This window comes from Cynoglossus semilaevis, chromosome 2, assembly GCF_000523025.1.
Source record: "Cynoglossus semilaevis isolate Cse_v1.0 chromosome 2, Cse_v1.0, whole genome shotgun sequence".
Classification (NCBI taxonomy): domain Eukaryota; kingdom Metazoa; phylum Chordata; class Actinopteri; order Pleuronectiformes; family Cynoglossidae; genus Cynoglossus; species Cynoglossus semilaevis.
Window position 1 is genome coordinate 5,717,109 of NC_024308.1, and position 16,360 is coordinate 5,733,468.

General features: G+C 42.4%; 1 protein-coding gene and 1 long non-coding RNA gene across 3 annotated transcripts in view; one reads left to right on the forward strand and one right to left on the reverse strand.

Annotated features, from left to right (window-relative positions):
* pde4ba (phosphodiesterase 4B, cAMP-specific a) overlaps positions 1-16,360 on the forward strand; it is a 109,479-nt gene that overhangs the window by 19,244 nt on the left and 73,875 nt on the right. The window contains exon 1 of one of the 2 annotated variants that reach the window (XM_008332829.3): positions 948-2,278. The exons of the other annotated variant lie outside the window; for it this stretch is intronic. Coding sequence (XP_008331051.2) covers positions 2,055-2,278 — 224 coding nt within the window. The 5' untranslated portion in view covers positions 948-2,054. Of the gene's footprint in view, positions 1-947; positions 2,279-16,360 lie in introns of those variants that run through there. 2 annotated transcript variants of the gene reach the window in all.
* On the reverse strand, positions 7,861-8,732 carry LOC112486801 (uncharacterized). The gene is made up of 2 exons (XR_003049287.1): positions 8,339-8,732; positions 7,861-8,074 (listed from the first exon to the last, which is right to left on the reverse strand). It is a non-coding gene; the product is annotated as an uncharacterized LOC112486801 (long non-coding RNA).

Below are 16,360 nucleotides of genomic sequence, written 5' to 3' on the forward strand. Positions count from 1 at the left end.
CAAGAAATGCTGGCTGCTTCCAAATCCGCCATCACCGTCCTCTGGTCTGTTGATTCCTCGTGTTCTTTCCAGCGTTTCCTCCGTTTGAAGCCCATTTTGCTCTGATTTATTGGCACTCAGTTTGTGGCAGGGGGCGCCGTTTGCTTCATAGATCACAATCATCAATGACTCACCGCCAGAGCAAATCAGTTTATGGAGCAGAGCAGCACGGGTTCACTTCTCCGATATTTGTCAGGCTGATGTTTCACCTTTCCCGGAGTCTTAATAGCAGTATTATCTAACGTCCAATCGTATGTTAGCGTTCACCAAAATGTTTTTATAAACATTTTTTCAAAATAAAGTTTTTTTTTTTAAATAATAACTTCAGTAAATGTGAGGTTTATATACTTTAGTACTTCAGTATAATCTGCAGATAAATGTACAATAAGGTCAGACAGACCAACAGAAGGATGAAGATGATGATGATGATGATGATGATGTGCACAGGAAGGATAGGATAGATGATTTGGTCAAATGAGAACATTGGGAGAGGAACACAACCTAAAGAACAACATCCTCATGGGGTGGGACATTTTGTATTTGCCAAAAAATAGGATTCTACGAAAAACAGGTCCAGACCACGTTTACTCTATTAATGTGAAAAAGAATGAACATGTTATAGAATAAAATTCTAAATATGATAATCGTTTTAAATCCAGGTCAAATGACCATTAAATGTATCATTAAATTGATATGAAAAAGGTCTGGAGAAATGCTTGAAAACTACTGACTATCTTCACAAACAGCTGTGCTTTTATATCAATATGTCTTTATATATCAAAAAATAAACAACTGACTCTTTGGATTAGAGGGAGTTAGAAATTTGACCTTAACAAACCTTTAATGTTAAAAGGAAAACGGTTAGAAATGGCCTTGATTTTTAGAATCAAAAGAAAAAAAACCATAGATACAGAAATAGAATTTTTTAATCAAACTTTTATTACGTGGCATAAATTCATATTCACGCCTGATTCTGAATGCGTTGACCTTTGTGACCCTTGTGACCTCTCCTCTCACTCATACTGATGGTGTCGCCTCGTTCTTCTTCTTGGCCCAGTTTCACATGTTTCCTGTCATATTAAAGGTCACAACATCATCAGCAACATCACTACAGATCCTGGCCAAACCAAAAATAAATAATACATCTGGCAACCTGTTACTGGGCCTGCCTGCCTGTCGTCACCACAGCCCTCAGCCAATCCTTTAGAGGGGGGGCGTGGCCTGTGCTCGGTGCGTGCCTGCTCCCTGCTCCTTGTGTATATTCTGAATGAAACAGCATTTGCCTGCATGCCTTGCTGCACTATGCTGCGCTCTGTGCTCTGACTGTGGAGAGTGAGGGGAATTCTGACCTGACAGCAGTTGGGAGTCCCTCTCTGCAGTACTGGGGACACCTATGGGAGAAGGTGGCAGTTTGCTTTGCATCGAGACAAGGTCGGTCAAGCAAGTGATGGCTGGAGCAGGAGAAGGAGCCCAAGACCAGCAGTCGGAGCTGCACTTTTCAGTCCATCTGAATCTTTCATGAGAGAGATCCTCCAACATCACGCCGCCTTAATGGACTGAGTACAAAAGCAGGTACTGAGTTGTGCATTAAGAAGGCAGGAGTGTGTCTCACAGCCTGAGGAACACAGGAGCGAGGAGCGAGAGAGAGAGAGAGAGAGAGAGAGAGAGAGGCACCAGTGTTTGTACTCCTCAAAGACACCAGGAACCAGGAGGCAGATGGAGAAGGAGCCGCAGTGAGGAGGAGGAATTCAGCCTTGTGAGTAGCTCCGGTCACAGAACTATCAGGAGATTATGGTGTGGAGCTGAAGAAGGGGGCATGACTGCCGGCTGGAGAATTCCTAAAGCTCTAAAGAAGGAGAGAAACTCGACACGTGTTCATTTATGTTTGTAAGGCGGCCGTAAACAAGAACTTCTTTGTTTTGGGATCAAGCAAAGGAAGGTCATAAATTGTCCGTCTGCGGTGGCACCACAGAGAAACAGAGTCTGTCCCTCGGACCTGAAGCCGACCTGCAGGCATGTCCTCCAACGAGCTGAGCGTGGACATGGACTCCTGCATACGGACGTTCAAGGAGCACATGCACCTGGAGCTGGAGCCTCCCAAGGTACCAGGGGTGATGGGAGGAAAGAGAGGAGCCACCTCGCCCAAACTCTCCCCCAGGAGCTCCCCTCGACTCTTCCGCCGACTGATGGTAAACAAGAACATCAGACAGAGGCGGCGCTTCACCGTGGCTCATACCTGGTAAGACCTGGGTCTGAGGACAAGGTTGAGGGTGAGAAAACCAGTGACGCAAAAAAAACAAAACAAAACAAAAGGCTGTGACCAACGACATCTTTGAGGGTGAGAATTGGAGGTGATGTTAGAGACCAATAATGGAAGTCAAATTGAATGTGAGTCATACAGATGGATGATGGGAAAAAACAGAGATTAATTGTAGGTAAAAACATCAAGGAAGGAAAGATGAGAAAATACAGGCAGGAAACACAGACGGTCAAAGATGAAGTAACTGTTCAAATGTAGGAACGCTGTCTTTTGTCTCGTCCACTGGGGTCAGTAATGAGGTGTGACAGGGATAATTTGTCTCTGGGTCGGAGGATGTGTCAGAAGAGAAACCCATCAGCAGCTGCAGACTAGAGAGAGAGCCATTTTGATGTTGTGTGTGTGTCTGTGTGTGTGTCTGTGTGTGTGTGCGCTCTGTACCTGTGTGAAGTGATGTGTCAGTGATTCTTAACTCTGGCTGCAGAGTTGTGAAGGTTGGTGTATTTTATTTATTTTTTTCTTGTTGGTCCAAACGATCCAGAAATAAATTGGTTTCTTTTCTGCCAAAAAAAAAAAGACCTCAGGATGCAGTTCCTGTCGTGTCCAGCGCACTGACACCGTGGGGTCCAGTTGAATGTTCTATTCTGACAGCCCTGGGTTCTGTTCTGTGATAATAACTGTGCACCTTTGTCCCCCCCCCCCCCCCCCCCCGCCCTGCAGTAAGACTCTGTTCAGTGATGTGCTCTGGGTTATGCAATGTATGGATTAGAGGGAAACAAAAGAGCAGCTGTGATTGGACAACAATAGGTGTGTGTGTGTGTGTGTGTGTGTGTGGTCTTTACCTTAGCAGGAGCAGAGCACACCACACCACACCACACCACATCAGCAGGGTTGGTGCAGATCTGGTGCCGTGACCTTTGAGAGTGTAAATGAGATCATCTTATAAAAGAGGGAACGGTCACATGACCCACAGATATATAGAACACATCACGCCTCTGTGGAGTCGTGGTAATGTGGGGAAACAGGCTGACCCCTGTTCATATGGGGGGGGGGGGGGGGGTCCAAAAGATTAAGGATGGACGAGTGAATGAAAACAGGAAATGACTCCATGTATAAATCCACTCTGTACCGTCAGTTATAGAGAATGTCTGTTTATGACGGACACGGATGAAAACTGCTCCTGTCATTACGTCCAAATACCACGGCTGTGTATTATCTGGTTTGTCTCTCTCTCCCTCCCTCCCCTCGATGGGGGGAGACTGACGACTGCTATTACAGCAATTAACTGTCACTTCAGCCCATTAACAGTCACAGTGAGGAGAGCGTGTCCTTGAGTCAAGTGTTGAGGTCCAACCAGAGTGGACGCAGAGTCGACTGTAGAAAGATGATTCACAAATGAAGTTAAAAAAAAAAGAAAAGGAGAAACAGAGCTTTCATAGTTTAGTGGCAGAGAGTAATGAAGACAAACAAAAATGTACACAAAGATAAGATACGGTCTTTGGATATATTAGCAGTTTCCTGTGTTTCTAGATCGGAATAAACACTGATCATGACGCAGAGAAGAAAAAAAAAAAACCCATCGAAAAAAATCACAGTTTTGATTTTTACTTTTACAGGAATGTCTTGTCTGTCCTGTCCTCTCTGCTGAGACTCAATTCATTTTTTACAAATTTTACAAATATGAAGTAATAAAATATTCAATTTACAATCAAATCCAATATTGTTAAACAACTTCAATGTTAATGTTAGGAAAAGAAAAAAAAACATTCCTTACAATTTAATCCTCATTTTCAGTTTGTTTTTATTTCTTCAAAATTTTGTAAAATCTCTTAATTCTGGTTACCATTCTGAGATTAGTCCCATTTCTTTCATTTTTTCCCCTTTATTCGTTAATGTTTTCTCTTATGATGTTAACGCCGGAGTTGAGACTTTCTTTTTTCTTTTAGTTACTTATGCAGGAAAAACATTGTAATTTTCCCACAAAAAGTCTCTTGTCTCCGGTGACTAATGTCAATGATTTGACAACCAGCTGATGTTTTTATTCCAAGGCGTTCCCTGAAAATGAAGTTACTGAAAAATGCAACAATCAACAGGGATTGTTTTTTGTTCGATCCAAACTGAATTCAGGACAAACTGGTTGTGTTAGCGGTCGTTTCCTGACTCTGTGCTGGCTCTGCTGTGGCCCAGTGGTTGAACTCCTGACCTGCTCTGAGACAATGTCTGTACTGTTCACGTCTCCTCCTCTGTCTGCTCCTGTTTTTATTTTACTCTCCCTCTCTCCGTTGGTCTGTGTTCTCCCCCCAAGTTCCTCTCTGGCTGCTGTAGACATCGCTCTCTCCCTCTCTCTCTCTCCCTCTCTCTCTCCCCCCCCCCCCCCCCCTCCCACCTCTCCTGCCACTCTCTACATCGCCTTTCTGTTCTTGTTTGTTCCAAAGAACCACATGATTTAAATTTTTGATGGCGACATGTGCTCTGTGATTCTCTCACAACAAACGCGCACCAGGAGATGGAGCGAGGTTTAATGGAAGTGAGGATGAAAGAGAGGGAGGATGAAAAAAAAAAAAAGTTCTTTCATACTTTTAAAAACTGATTTTATGTCTATTTTATGGTAAAAAAAATTCAGAGAAATATTTGATCATCTGTAAAACCAACTGAGACTTTTTTTTGCAGCTAGACAAAAAAGGTTAGGGTTTTTTTTTCTTCTTCTAGGGCTTTACACAAGTAAATGAATAAATAAAGGAATCAATTCTAATAATTTTGAATACATTTGTATATAATGCATTTTCCGTCATACCTGGTTCCTAACTCCATTGAAACAGGCCAAATTACCTGTAGTACCAATGTTATAATGTTATGTTATCTTTAAATTCTCCATCTGTAACTGTTTGAATAACGTTAATATTTATGTTGAAAAATGTGCACATCAATGACAGTTATGTAATGAATCATTAATATAGTGATAAAAGGCACAAAGTCAAACACAGTTCGTTCTCATTTAACAGTGGAACTTCACTGATGTGTTATTGCTGTAATGGATAAAAATAGACATGAAGACAACCTCTAATCTTTTTGAGTTATGGAATTCAGTTATGTCGGCCGCGATTTAGAAATTGGAATTATGTTTTGTCCACCTCTTCCTCCTCTTTTATCTCCCCCTCCTCCCTCCCGTCAGCTTCATTTTTTATACTGCATCACTCAGTTCTGTTCACTCCATCTCTCCCTCCGCCCTGTCTCCCTGCTGAAGCAGCCATGCAGAGCCTAAATATCACCAGTAGCTGAGGGAATTAAATTGCTCGGGGCTGTGTGTGTATGTGTGTCTCCCATTTTGTCTGGGAATTGGCTTTAAATGAATTGTATCAAGTGGCGGCTCAGAGCAGACACGGGTGACACCCTGTCGTCGGTGTCGTACCAAACGTGGCTTATTAAATCCTCGTTTGGCTCCTGTTAATTTTATAACTGCTCAGCGCTCGTCCCGGCTGCTGAGCTACAGCTGTAAACACTCCACATCAAGCGACATAAGGGAGTGGGGAGTTTTAAATGAAAAGCCAGTGACACATTCAATGACAACCTGACTGCCTAATTAACTGGAGCGTTAGCAGTTGCGTGCACGCTGTTGCAGAAAAGGCTGATGGGAAGTTGACTGCTTTTCCTGGCGGGATGTCCTGGTGTTTTGCTTCGAGGTTTTACAGAGAACATACTGCACACCATATATAGTCCATACACTGTCGGTTTGGATTAAACTGATGAAGTGGTTCGCTTGTCATCTCACCATTGCTGCTTTTCTGCTCCATTTTCTACGGTCCATCAAGGCAGCAGTGACTTAGCAGCAGAAACGAGCAGCTGAGTGGAATCCTCCCACAGTGGTGAAGATGTTTACGCATTGTTACCAAATTTCAAGTAAAAAAATTAAACTAAATGTTTTTTTAAATTATTATTATTTTAGAGTAATTCAATTAGTCTTTTTTTTATATAAATACAGGACCAAAAACCTCATTGGTTTGTGCCCAAAAAGTCTTCATTTAAATTTATAACAAGATGGTATTTTTATTAAGCAAAATAAAAAATGCAATTTCAGTAACACATCAGTTTGTTTACACTATGGTGGAAAATAAACAACATTATTGTGTTTGTCTGACCAAAATCTCACATGTAAACACACATGTAAATCAGTATTAAACAAATAACGTGGTTCTCTTGGCTAACTTTGTTAGCACACTATGTTGGCTAACACAAACATAATGGTAATACATAATAACTATTAATAATTTTATGAAAGAATATTTGTTCAAAATATAATAACACACAGCAGTAATGTTGTTAGCATTATCAATCGCCAATGAGGTTAGTTCCTAGCTACAGTAACAGCGCCTCTGTTTTTAACTCTTAGCGACATTGCTAACACTTTGCTGTACATTATCGAAGTGTGTAGAGAAACGTCACATCGGAACTACTAAAAATGCGAAAAGAGTGATTGAGTCATTTGGTTTTTTTGCTTGTTGCTAGCTAACTTGCTAATGCCTTCAATTTCTACAGAAATTGATTGGGAGCTAACATCGCCACCTATCATATAAGTGTTAGTTAGTGTCAGTAGACACGACGTATCACTCTGTGTAGCTACACTACAACCGTTCCTTACGTCAGGTCCATATGAATCAGTTATTGTCGCCACGGTGACGCTGCAGCCTCTTGTCCTTGAGTCCCAGGGAAAACATGTGGCCTTTGGCTCTAGCATGCAGGAAACTCTGGACACCACATTAATCTTCATTACAGATGATGCTCAATCTTCCTCATCCTCCCCCCAATGCCTGCCTCTTTCAGCCCCCCCCCACCCCCCACCCCCAGTGTCTATTTAGCATTTAGCCTCCCGCAGTGTTGTGTCATTGCTAATAAAACTGATGGTTCATCAGAGGCAGTGTTCGCCTGTATGACATCGTTACCTCATAATAATATAATACATAGTACATATACATGATAATACATACAGATAGTTTATATGAAAGTATTTATTATTAAATGATGTTATCATCTCATTAAGATTGAAGATTTGATCAAAGCTGTGCCTCTGAAATCATAAAGCGAAGATTATTTTTGAGCCTGAGATTCTGCAGCTGACCGTGGTGAAAAAAAAGAAAAAAAACAAAATCCAATTTAGTTGTAATAGTCTGAAAATGGATGGAATAGCAGGAACCATTTTAACTGATGCAATAGATGCATCCTCTGCCCCCACTCCCCCCCCCGCTGCCCCCAGACTCATGGACCTCACACACTGCCAGATAAAACCAAGAAAAAGACAGAAAAAAAACACCAGGATTTTTGTAAAGACTTGTAAAAAACAAACAAATATTACAGCAGTATTAGTGACGATGGTGCAGCGGGGTCGTGGGCAGCACACAGGAAGCCCTGCCCAGGAGTTAGATTCAACTTTGACCTTGAGCCGACGTTGGTTTAGATCCACATCTCAATCAACAAAATCGGAGCTCGTAAACATTTGATTGTTTCTCTGCTTTTTATTCATTGTTTTTTCATGTCCTGTTTTTTTTTTCACCATCCAACCATGAGGTGGAGTTTGTGAATATATTCCAGGAGAATTTGCTGGATGATTGGGAGAAATCAATACAGAAATTCCAATGGGATTCATCCTTTTGCTTTTCCTGAACCTATAAAGGTGACCTTGAGACACAGACTCGTAGCTACGCTCGTATTTTGTCATGCCTTTGGATAATGAAAACAAAGGCACCACCTTTCATCACTTCTTCTTCTTCTTCTTCCATCGTGAGACTGTAAAAAAAAAGAAAAAAAGATAGTGAACAGAAACACAGGAAAGCAGCTGCGGAGAACCTCACAAAGAACAAGAGCAATTAGTTGACATCTCAGTTCAGAGGTGGAAGATTGGTCCATTGTATGAGGACAATGAATCTGCACCTGATAATACTACACATTTGAAGCAGCTACAACAGAGAAACTCATGGAGTGATTGTCGAGTGTGTGATCCAATCAGCTTGAATGTTTGGCTCTGACACGGTGGTTCGTGTGAATACCTACTGTGTCGTCAGTCGTGACTTATTGTCTGTGTCTTCGTGTCGTCATGTGACTGGTGCAGCTGTACATTCTTTTCAGTCCATTGAGAAAAGCAGAAGGATTCATTTCCAGCTGAAGCTCAGAGGCAGCGTTGGTGAGAGCTGAAATAAGGCCAGTGTGGCTGTTCCCTCTGACTCCTCCCCCTCCCCCTGTGTGTGCCCTGAAGGAGACACATTTATGATTATCTTCAAATTAAGTTCCGTTTGTCAGACAGACAGAACGCTACAGTGGCAGCGTCCTCGTGTTTTTCAGTTGTTTTTTTGACACAAACGACTCATTGATATTTTTTTACTTTTTTTTTTAATACTTAAACAAAACCAACGCTCTCAGAGCGCCTGAAAGCCAAACCAACAGTATCGTCTCATTGCAAAAAAAATAAAAATAAATTATGAAATCCAACAGTATCGTCTCATTGCAAAAAAAAATAAAAATATAAATTATGAAATCGAGTTTTTTGTCTTTCAGTCCAGTCTTGTTGACCTGGAACTGGTTTCTAGAACAAGTGGATTTGTCGAACGCTGTGGTCTTAGAAGAGTGATTTCTTTTTAATAAAAGGTCTATTTATAGACACGACACTGATAAACACACTTGTCACTTGCGTTGATGGTACGATACTCCTGTCTCCAACTCCTTGAGATAAAAATGAAAAAAAGTTCAAAGAAAAAGACAAGTGCAGGTCGTGTTGAAAATCTGAAGTTATTTTTATCGTCATTCATCAATTCATTGTCTGTTTTTTTTTTACCTTGGTCGTCCTGTCTTTTGTCCCTGCTCGTTTCACTCCGGCACATCACTCTGTGTGGCACACGCTGGTAAATTGCCGGTGGAGGAATGTCTGTGTATTTTAGCAGCAGAGTGACTTTCAGCGTGACTGTGTGTACCTTTGATTTGTGTCTCCTTGACTCACTGTCACCACAGGCCTTCAGCACAAACACCGCCCACCAGCTCTCTGATGTGGAGTATTTGAGACGTTGTGTGTGTATGGAGTATTTTTATACGGACACATTACAAAGTTTTTCATGTCACATTACATTTCAAAGTGAAATAAAAGAAAACTCAAGTAAAAAGGCAAAAAGGACACGCTGATATGATGTAGCTGTCAGAAAATACAGCAGGGCTCAAATATTTACAGTAAAAAGTATCTGACGTGTTCGGACCAGTACAGTCATAACATAAATACCTTAAATAACAATAAGTGCATGTTTATCCTTTATTGTATTCCTGCTAACAAGTATACTACCTTTTAAATCCCCCTGAGAGGTAGAGCTAGATCTTGTAGACCTGCTGCTGCTTGTCCAGAAAAGCACACAGTTTCACAGTAAAGTTTAAGTTTAAGTTCAAGACATTTAATATAAACACACAGCTACTACAACAGCTTTGAAATACACACACAAATAAGTTAGTAAACGTGCACGGTTTGTGAATGTGTAGCAAGTGATCAACAAAAATTACGGCTACCATAACTTTGAATCTCTCCTGCTTAAATACATACGTTTCAGTCAGGGGTGTGCTTTTTTTCACTTTCAAAATTCATCATGCGGCCCGGATTTAACCCTCTAGTGGACCGGTTTTGGCCCGCAGGCCGTACGTTTGCTTTTTTAACATCTTAAACACCCTGATATCACTTTGAAACCTGACGACCTGAAATCATCAGTCCCAGTTCCTCGGTCGAACAGCCAGTGGTGTGAGTGTGTTCCTCTCACTTCCCAGCTGCATGCAAATCAGGAAAGCGGGAAGTTTCCCGGTTTATTCCCGTCATCTCTCAAACCGCTGAACCTCAGTGCTCTGTCGGAATGATCGCCGGAATCTGTTTCCCCTCATTTGTTTTTATTTTAATATTAGCACAGAGTAAGTGTTATTCAGCAGGTCGTTATCTTTGTCCAGCTGGTTTAACACGTGTGTGTGTGTGTGTGTGTGTGTGTGTGTGTGTGCAGCACAATCTCTCTCCCCCACTTTGCCTCTAATGACGTGACACACATGGATGTTTTTCCTCTGTCGGATTAGCCACGGCCGCTCAGACAGTGGCCGTTGTGTTCCACCTGTGATGACCCTCCTCAGATGTCGGCGCTCTTCTGTCGGCTGACGCTCCGTTGGTGCTCACTCTCTCAGTCTCAGTGATGCTTTTTAATCTTACCTGTCTTCTGTTGAGGTTAAGTGAAAAGGTTCAGTTATTTTTCTCTGCGGTGTTTACTCCAAATAGCCGTTAAGCCGCGGACTGTGTCCCGTGATTAAATCTTTCTGTCTTTCTGTCCATTAGCCCTGTTTCTGGCGGCACTTTTCACTTAGCGTCACAGTGATTCATGGCCATTTAGAACATGAGTGGGTAGAAAGAGCGTCTGGGTTCAGGATTATAGAAGCCAACGGGCTTTTCTTCCAGTTAGTCGAGGCTAAAACCATGTTCCTATTTGTCACAATAATCTTAACAACAAATTTAAAAATACTAAAAAAACAACTCATGGTTCCATCCTGTTGTAAGAATCCACATTTCTGCTCATTCTGCTGACAGGGCAGAACATTACAGTTTATCAAATGCAGCTGATTTTAACACAGAGATCAGGAGCTGTTTCCCATTGGTCAGTGGAAAATGTGAATGATCATTTTTTTTCTTATGAGAACAGCGTTGGTTTATTTGAAGAGAACTGTTGTGATCTGTCTTTCCACCCACGGACCACGGGTTTGTGTCTGTCATCAGCAGTATATCTACCAAAGAGGCAGTGGAGGAGTGGTGTGTGCTGTTGCCTTACAGGAAGAAGTGAAACGGTTTGATCCTCAATGTCTTTTCTGTAGGGAGTCTTGACATTTCTGTATGTATGTCGCCCCCTAGAGTAGATCTGGTAACAGGTTATTTGCCTTGACACCTGGAGTATTATTAGTGGACCTGTGTTGTATCACAGTACTGTGAACCATAGTATATGTCCTTTACTTTCTACCTAATACTGCAATGAGACAGAGTAGAACGAATACTTTGGCGAACTGTAAAAATCTTCAAAATAAATGACAGAAGTCATGACGGTGCAGAGTCGCAGGGCGTGGAGTCTTAAAGCTCTTCAAAATAAATGACAGAAGTCATGATGGTGCAGTCGCAGGGCGGCAGTTCTGGCGTGGAGTCTTAAAGTCGAAACAAAGTCCTTACGTTTACAGTACCGCGCCGTGAAGTACTTGTCAGATACTACAGACCGATGTGTGCCCTGAGTGGACCTCCTGAGGCCGCGCCTCAGTACAACCAGGAGGGGGCGTTTGTGCAGCCCTTGACTTGATGGACACGTTTTAAATTGGTGGCCTGTGGGAGCAGGAGCTGTGGAAATGTACACATAAATACACAGGAACACACACGGAATAAAGAGCAGTAGTGTTTATGGACAACACACACACACTCTCACACACACACACACACACAGACACACACACACAGGGAGCAGTTGGTCAGATTGATGTCAGGGAGGAAACGACACAGATTAAGAAAACGTATATTTGAAAATTCGAAGTTGATGAGGAAAAAATTCCAGTGGGGCTAACCTCATCCCTCGTCGACTCTGCTCCTACACACGTATATACACGTTTAATTAGCCTCGCAAACTGCAATAATATTTCACTATCTAGTGCAGAAACCAAACATTCAGACTCTAACCTCGTCCCTCGTCGACTCTGCTCCTTCCTTCCTCGTCCTCGTCCTCGTCCTCACCTCATTAAGATTCACATTTTCTTCATCAGCTGCACGTCTTCCTCAGACCTCCCACTCAGAGGAGGTTCCTGAAAAGACCTTCATTAACTTTCAAACCATGCACACTCCCCACTCCTCAGTCAATAAGTCCAGCCGTTGAGGGTCAGTCCGAGGAAACCTGACCGCAGCCGAGAGCACAACCACCGTCGGCAGGTGATTCTTTCATAAGAAGCTTTTCGCAAAAAAGAAAAAGAAAAAACAAATGAAATCTGACCAATCAGCTCAGGACGTGTAACCTAAAAGTTAAAACTGAGATCTGTAACGAGAATTCTCCTGGGACCTTCCATAATTAGCAGGTTGAGACAAGAAAGTATGTGTATATAATTAAAAAAATATATATGAATAAATATGTGTGTACACATATATACATATATATAGTATATATCAGGTTGAGACAAGAAAGTATGTGTATACAAATAAAAAAATCTATATGAATAAATATGTGTGTACATACAGTATATACATATATATAGTATACGTATATACATGTATATATACTATATTTTTTATTCAGTGCAGTGATGTTACAAAACAGGCTCTGTGAATTAAATCTGCATTTATTTGCATTTGTTCATGTAATCAGGGTGAAGCTCCCGCTGTGACGGGATGACTCACCCACATGAACCTCATCAGCTGCAACAATGGAGTCTGTTCTCATCAGAAATACGTTGAACGCGGATCATAAATCAACATGGTTGATGTTTTGTTTTCTTCTGCTGCTTTTGTGTCACCGTGGATTCATTCATTTTTAAATGATGATGATGATTCACGCACAAACAAGAATGTAAAGTCGTTTTACGATAAGGAAAAAAAAAAGAGCGTCTACACTGTGTCTAAGCCAAGGGTCTACAGCCATCTGTGGGGTGTACTACCCCCCCTCCCCTGCCCCCCCCTCTCTTGACCCTAATTTCCTGTCTTCTGTGTTGATAAGAAGCGAAAGAAACAAACACTTTTCCAAAAATAACTGACTTTGTTAGTTTCTCATGTCAGTCTGTTTAGTTCTGACAGTGACGTGACTTTGTCAGCTGTAGATCTGCAGACAACGCCCTGTTCTTCTTCTTCTTCTTATTATCAACAGTTCAGTTCAAATGAAACGACTTCAGTGATTGGCTGAGAATTTGTTTTGTTATTTTTAATGGGTAAAAAATGGGTATTTCACCGTACTCGGAAATACTTGCTTTTAATTTTTCACTTTAAAATTTAAAACTCCAGAAACGTAAGCTCTCCTTCTGTCTTGACCTCAGGGGGACATTTATGATTCCGTACAAAGAAACAGTCTTTGTTTGTTCATCGGCTCAGATACTAAGCACTGAGTGAGATGAACTGAATCCATTTTTATTAAAGTTCATCTCTCTGTCTGTCTGTATCATCCCAGTTGTCCCTGTCCTGGTCAGTGATGGAGCTGCTGTATCACAGACCACAGTGTAATCTGCACTGATGTTGTCAATAATTCAAAGTCAACATGATCTGTTTTGTTTGTCTTTTTTCTCTGCATGATGTCAATCTTGTTAACTAAGATGTTTATAACCACACACCACACAGTGTTGAACCAACCAAAGGTCTGGGTTGACCCTGTTCTCGTGCACCAACACCAACACCAACACCAACATCAACATCAACTCCTCGCCACTTAGACCTCATACCGAGCGGCCGGGAATGAAATCTATTTCCTGCCGCTGCAGAGCTGAGAGAACATTTCCTCTAATCTCTCTGTTCTGTTTCTTTTTCTTCCACTTCCCGGCCTCTCAGCACCGACGGCCTTCATCTGTGTGAATGCTCTTTCCTCCGATCTATAGTTCTCCAGGTTGGCTCCAACTGTACACTGACAACTGCCTAATAACTGGAATCTTAATTGAAATCAATACAAGGATATCAGATGGACGGTGGCCCGAGGCAGAGACGACTGATGCCCTGGGTGTCTCTGCTGCGTCACCATTTTGTGATGTCCCTCAGACGTTTATATTCCTAAAGAAATATTTATAAAAAACCAAGTGAAACATCAGTGTTCTGTGGATCAGGGCTGTTGTCGTCCTGACTCCGAGCTCCAGCTTGGCACTTGTTTTTCTCCCAGTCCTACTGTCGTCTCTGGTGACTGACAGAGGAGACAGACAGGAAAGATGGGGAGGAGGCGTGTTGACATGTGACAAAGGTTTCCTGCCAAGTTGGCGGCAGCACAGTATGTGCCGCAGTCATCTGAGCCGCTGAGGCGCACGTGAACCCCGTGGTTCACAGCCCTCGCCGCAGCTCGCACCAAGAAATGAAAGGATCCGTCTCCGTAGTTCTGTCTCTGTGGTACCGTCTCTGTGCTTCTGTCTCTCTGGTACCGTCTCCGTGGTACCGTCTCTCTGGTACCGTCTCCGTGGTACCGTCTCTCTGGTACCGTCTCCGTGGTTCCGTCTCTGTGGTTCTGTCTCTGTGGTACCGTCTCTGTGCTTCTGTCTCTCTGGTACCGTCTCCGTGGTTCCGTCTCTGTGGTTCTGTCTCTCTGGTTCCGTCTCTGTGGTACCGTCTCTGTGCTTCTGTCTCTCTGGTACCGTCTCCGTGGTACCGTCTCCGTGGTACCGTCTCTCTGGTACCGTCTCCGTGGTACCGTCTCTCTGGTCCCGTCTCTCTGGTACCGTCTCTCTGGTACCGTCTCCGTGGTACCGTCTCTCTGGTACCGTCTCTGTGGTTCTGTCTCTGTGGTACCGTCTCTGTGGTACCGTCTCTCTGGTACCGTCTCTGTGGTACCGTCTCTCTGGTACCGTCTCTGTGGTACCGTCTCTCTGGTACCGTCTCTCTGGTACCGTCTCCGTGGTACCGTCTCTCTGGTACCGTCTCTCTGGTACCGTCTCCGTGGTTCCGTCTCCGTGGTTCTGTCTCCGTGGTTCTGTCTCTGTGGTACCATCTCTGTACCATCTCCTCTCTTTAAGTCGTAAAAACCACAGCATTGCAGGTGTCATCGGTGCAGTGCGAGCGCTGGCTCCCCCTGTTGACAGCAGTCCTAATTAAACTGCAGGTTCACGCTGTGCACTATTTAGTTTCAATAACTCAATCATTTAATTTAACTTTCTTTTCTTTAAATATCCAAGCAGAATATTCTAATCAGGTAACAGTAAATACTGCAAAAAGACAAAGAAAAAAAAAAAAGGACAAAGATTCGCTGTGTGTTTTGATTGTGTCACCTCTGTGGACCGGGGCTGGGGACACTGCAGAGGTATTTAGTGTCTCCAGCTCTGTGGAAGCTGCTAATGACTGTGCAGGGTGGTGTCTCCCTGGCAGCGAGCTGGAAGCATCTGGAAGCTAGGCAGAGGGATTATAATGGGCTGAGCAGCAGAGTAATCATGACAACACATTTTTTTTCCTTTCTTCCCGACCTGCTGCAGAGGAGTCGGAGCCGCTTCAACAACCACACAGGCACAGAGACTTATCAAATTAATTCACAACATGAAGTGTTTAATCCCTTCTTGTGACAGTGATGGGGAACTGACGTAGCGGTTCACCAGTGGTTTCCTCTGTGTTCCTTATGGAGAAAGTCAAACATGACGTCATGCTGATTTGGACAGAGATGTTGATAAATTATGAGGAATTCATTTGAATACATTTACATTGGTTTCCTTTTTCAAACTATGGTTGGAGACAGTGGCTCTGATCAAAAGCGGAGGTCAGGGGTTCGATTCCAGCATCCGTCATTTGTCTTCCTTAATTAAACAGGATGTGTTGAGATGAATTAAGATCATGATTAACTGTGATTAATCAGACAGTGGTGACGAACCAATGGTTGGTGTTTTTGTGTCTTTGCCTCCTGACAAACACACACTCTGTGTGTGTGTGTGTGTGTGTGTGTGTGTGTGTGTGTGTGTGTGTGTGTGTTATACTCAGCCTGTTCCATTCTGCCCACATGATGAGGTGGAGTGATGGTGTTTTTACATGTTTGGTAACATGTTACATAAGTTCGATGAATTCAAAAAACCCCAAGCTTAAATACACAAGGTTCAGTTCAAACAGATCATGAAATAAAGAATAAAATATTAATAATATTCTAAGAGTTTAGTGATTTATCACCTGCAGCTGTATGTGTCTCGTTAAAATAAGTTAATATAACACAACATTTGTAACATAATTCATTACATAACATTTACAAATATGTGGAGCAATATAAAATAATAATTATAATATAATGGGGTTTATAATGGTGAATAGAATATTAATGTAATAGCATAGATGTGATGAATTCAAATCAAATGCAGCATCAAAGAGCAAACTGATGGAATCGATGTTAAAAAAAA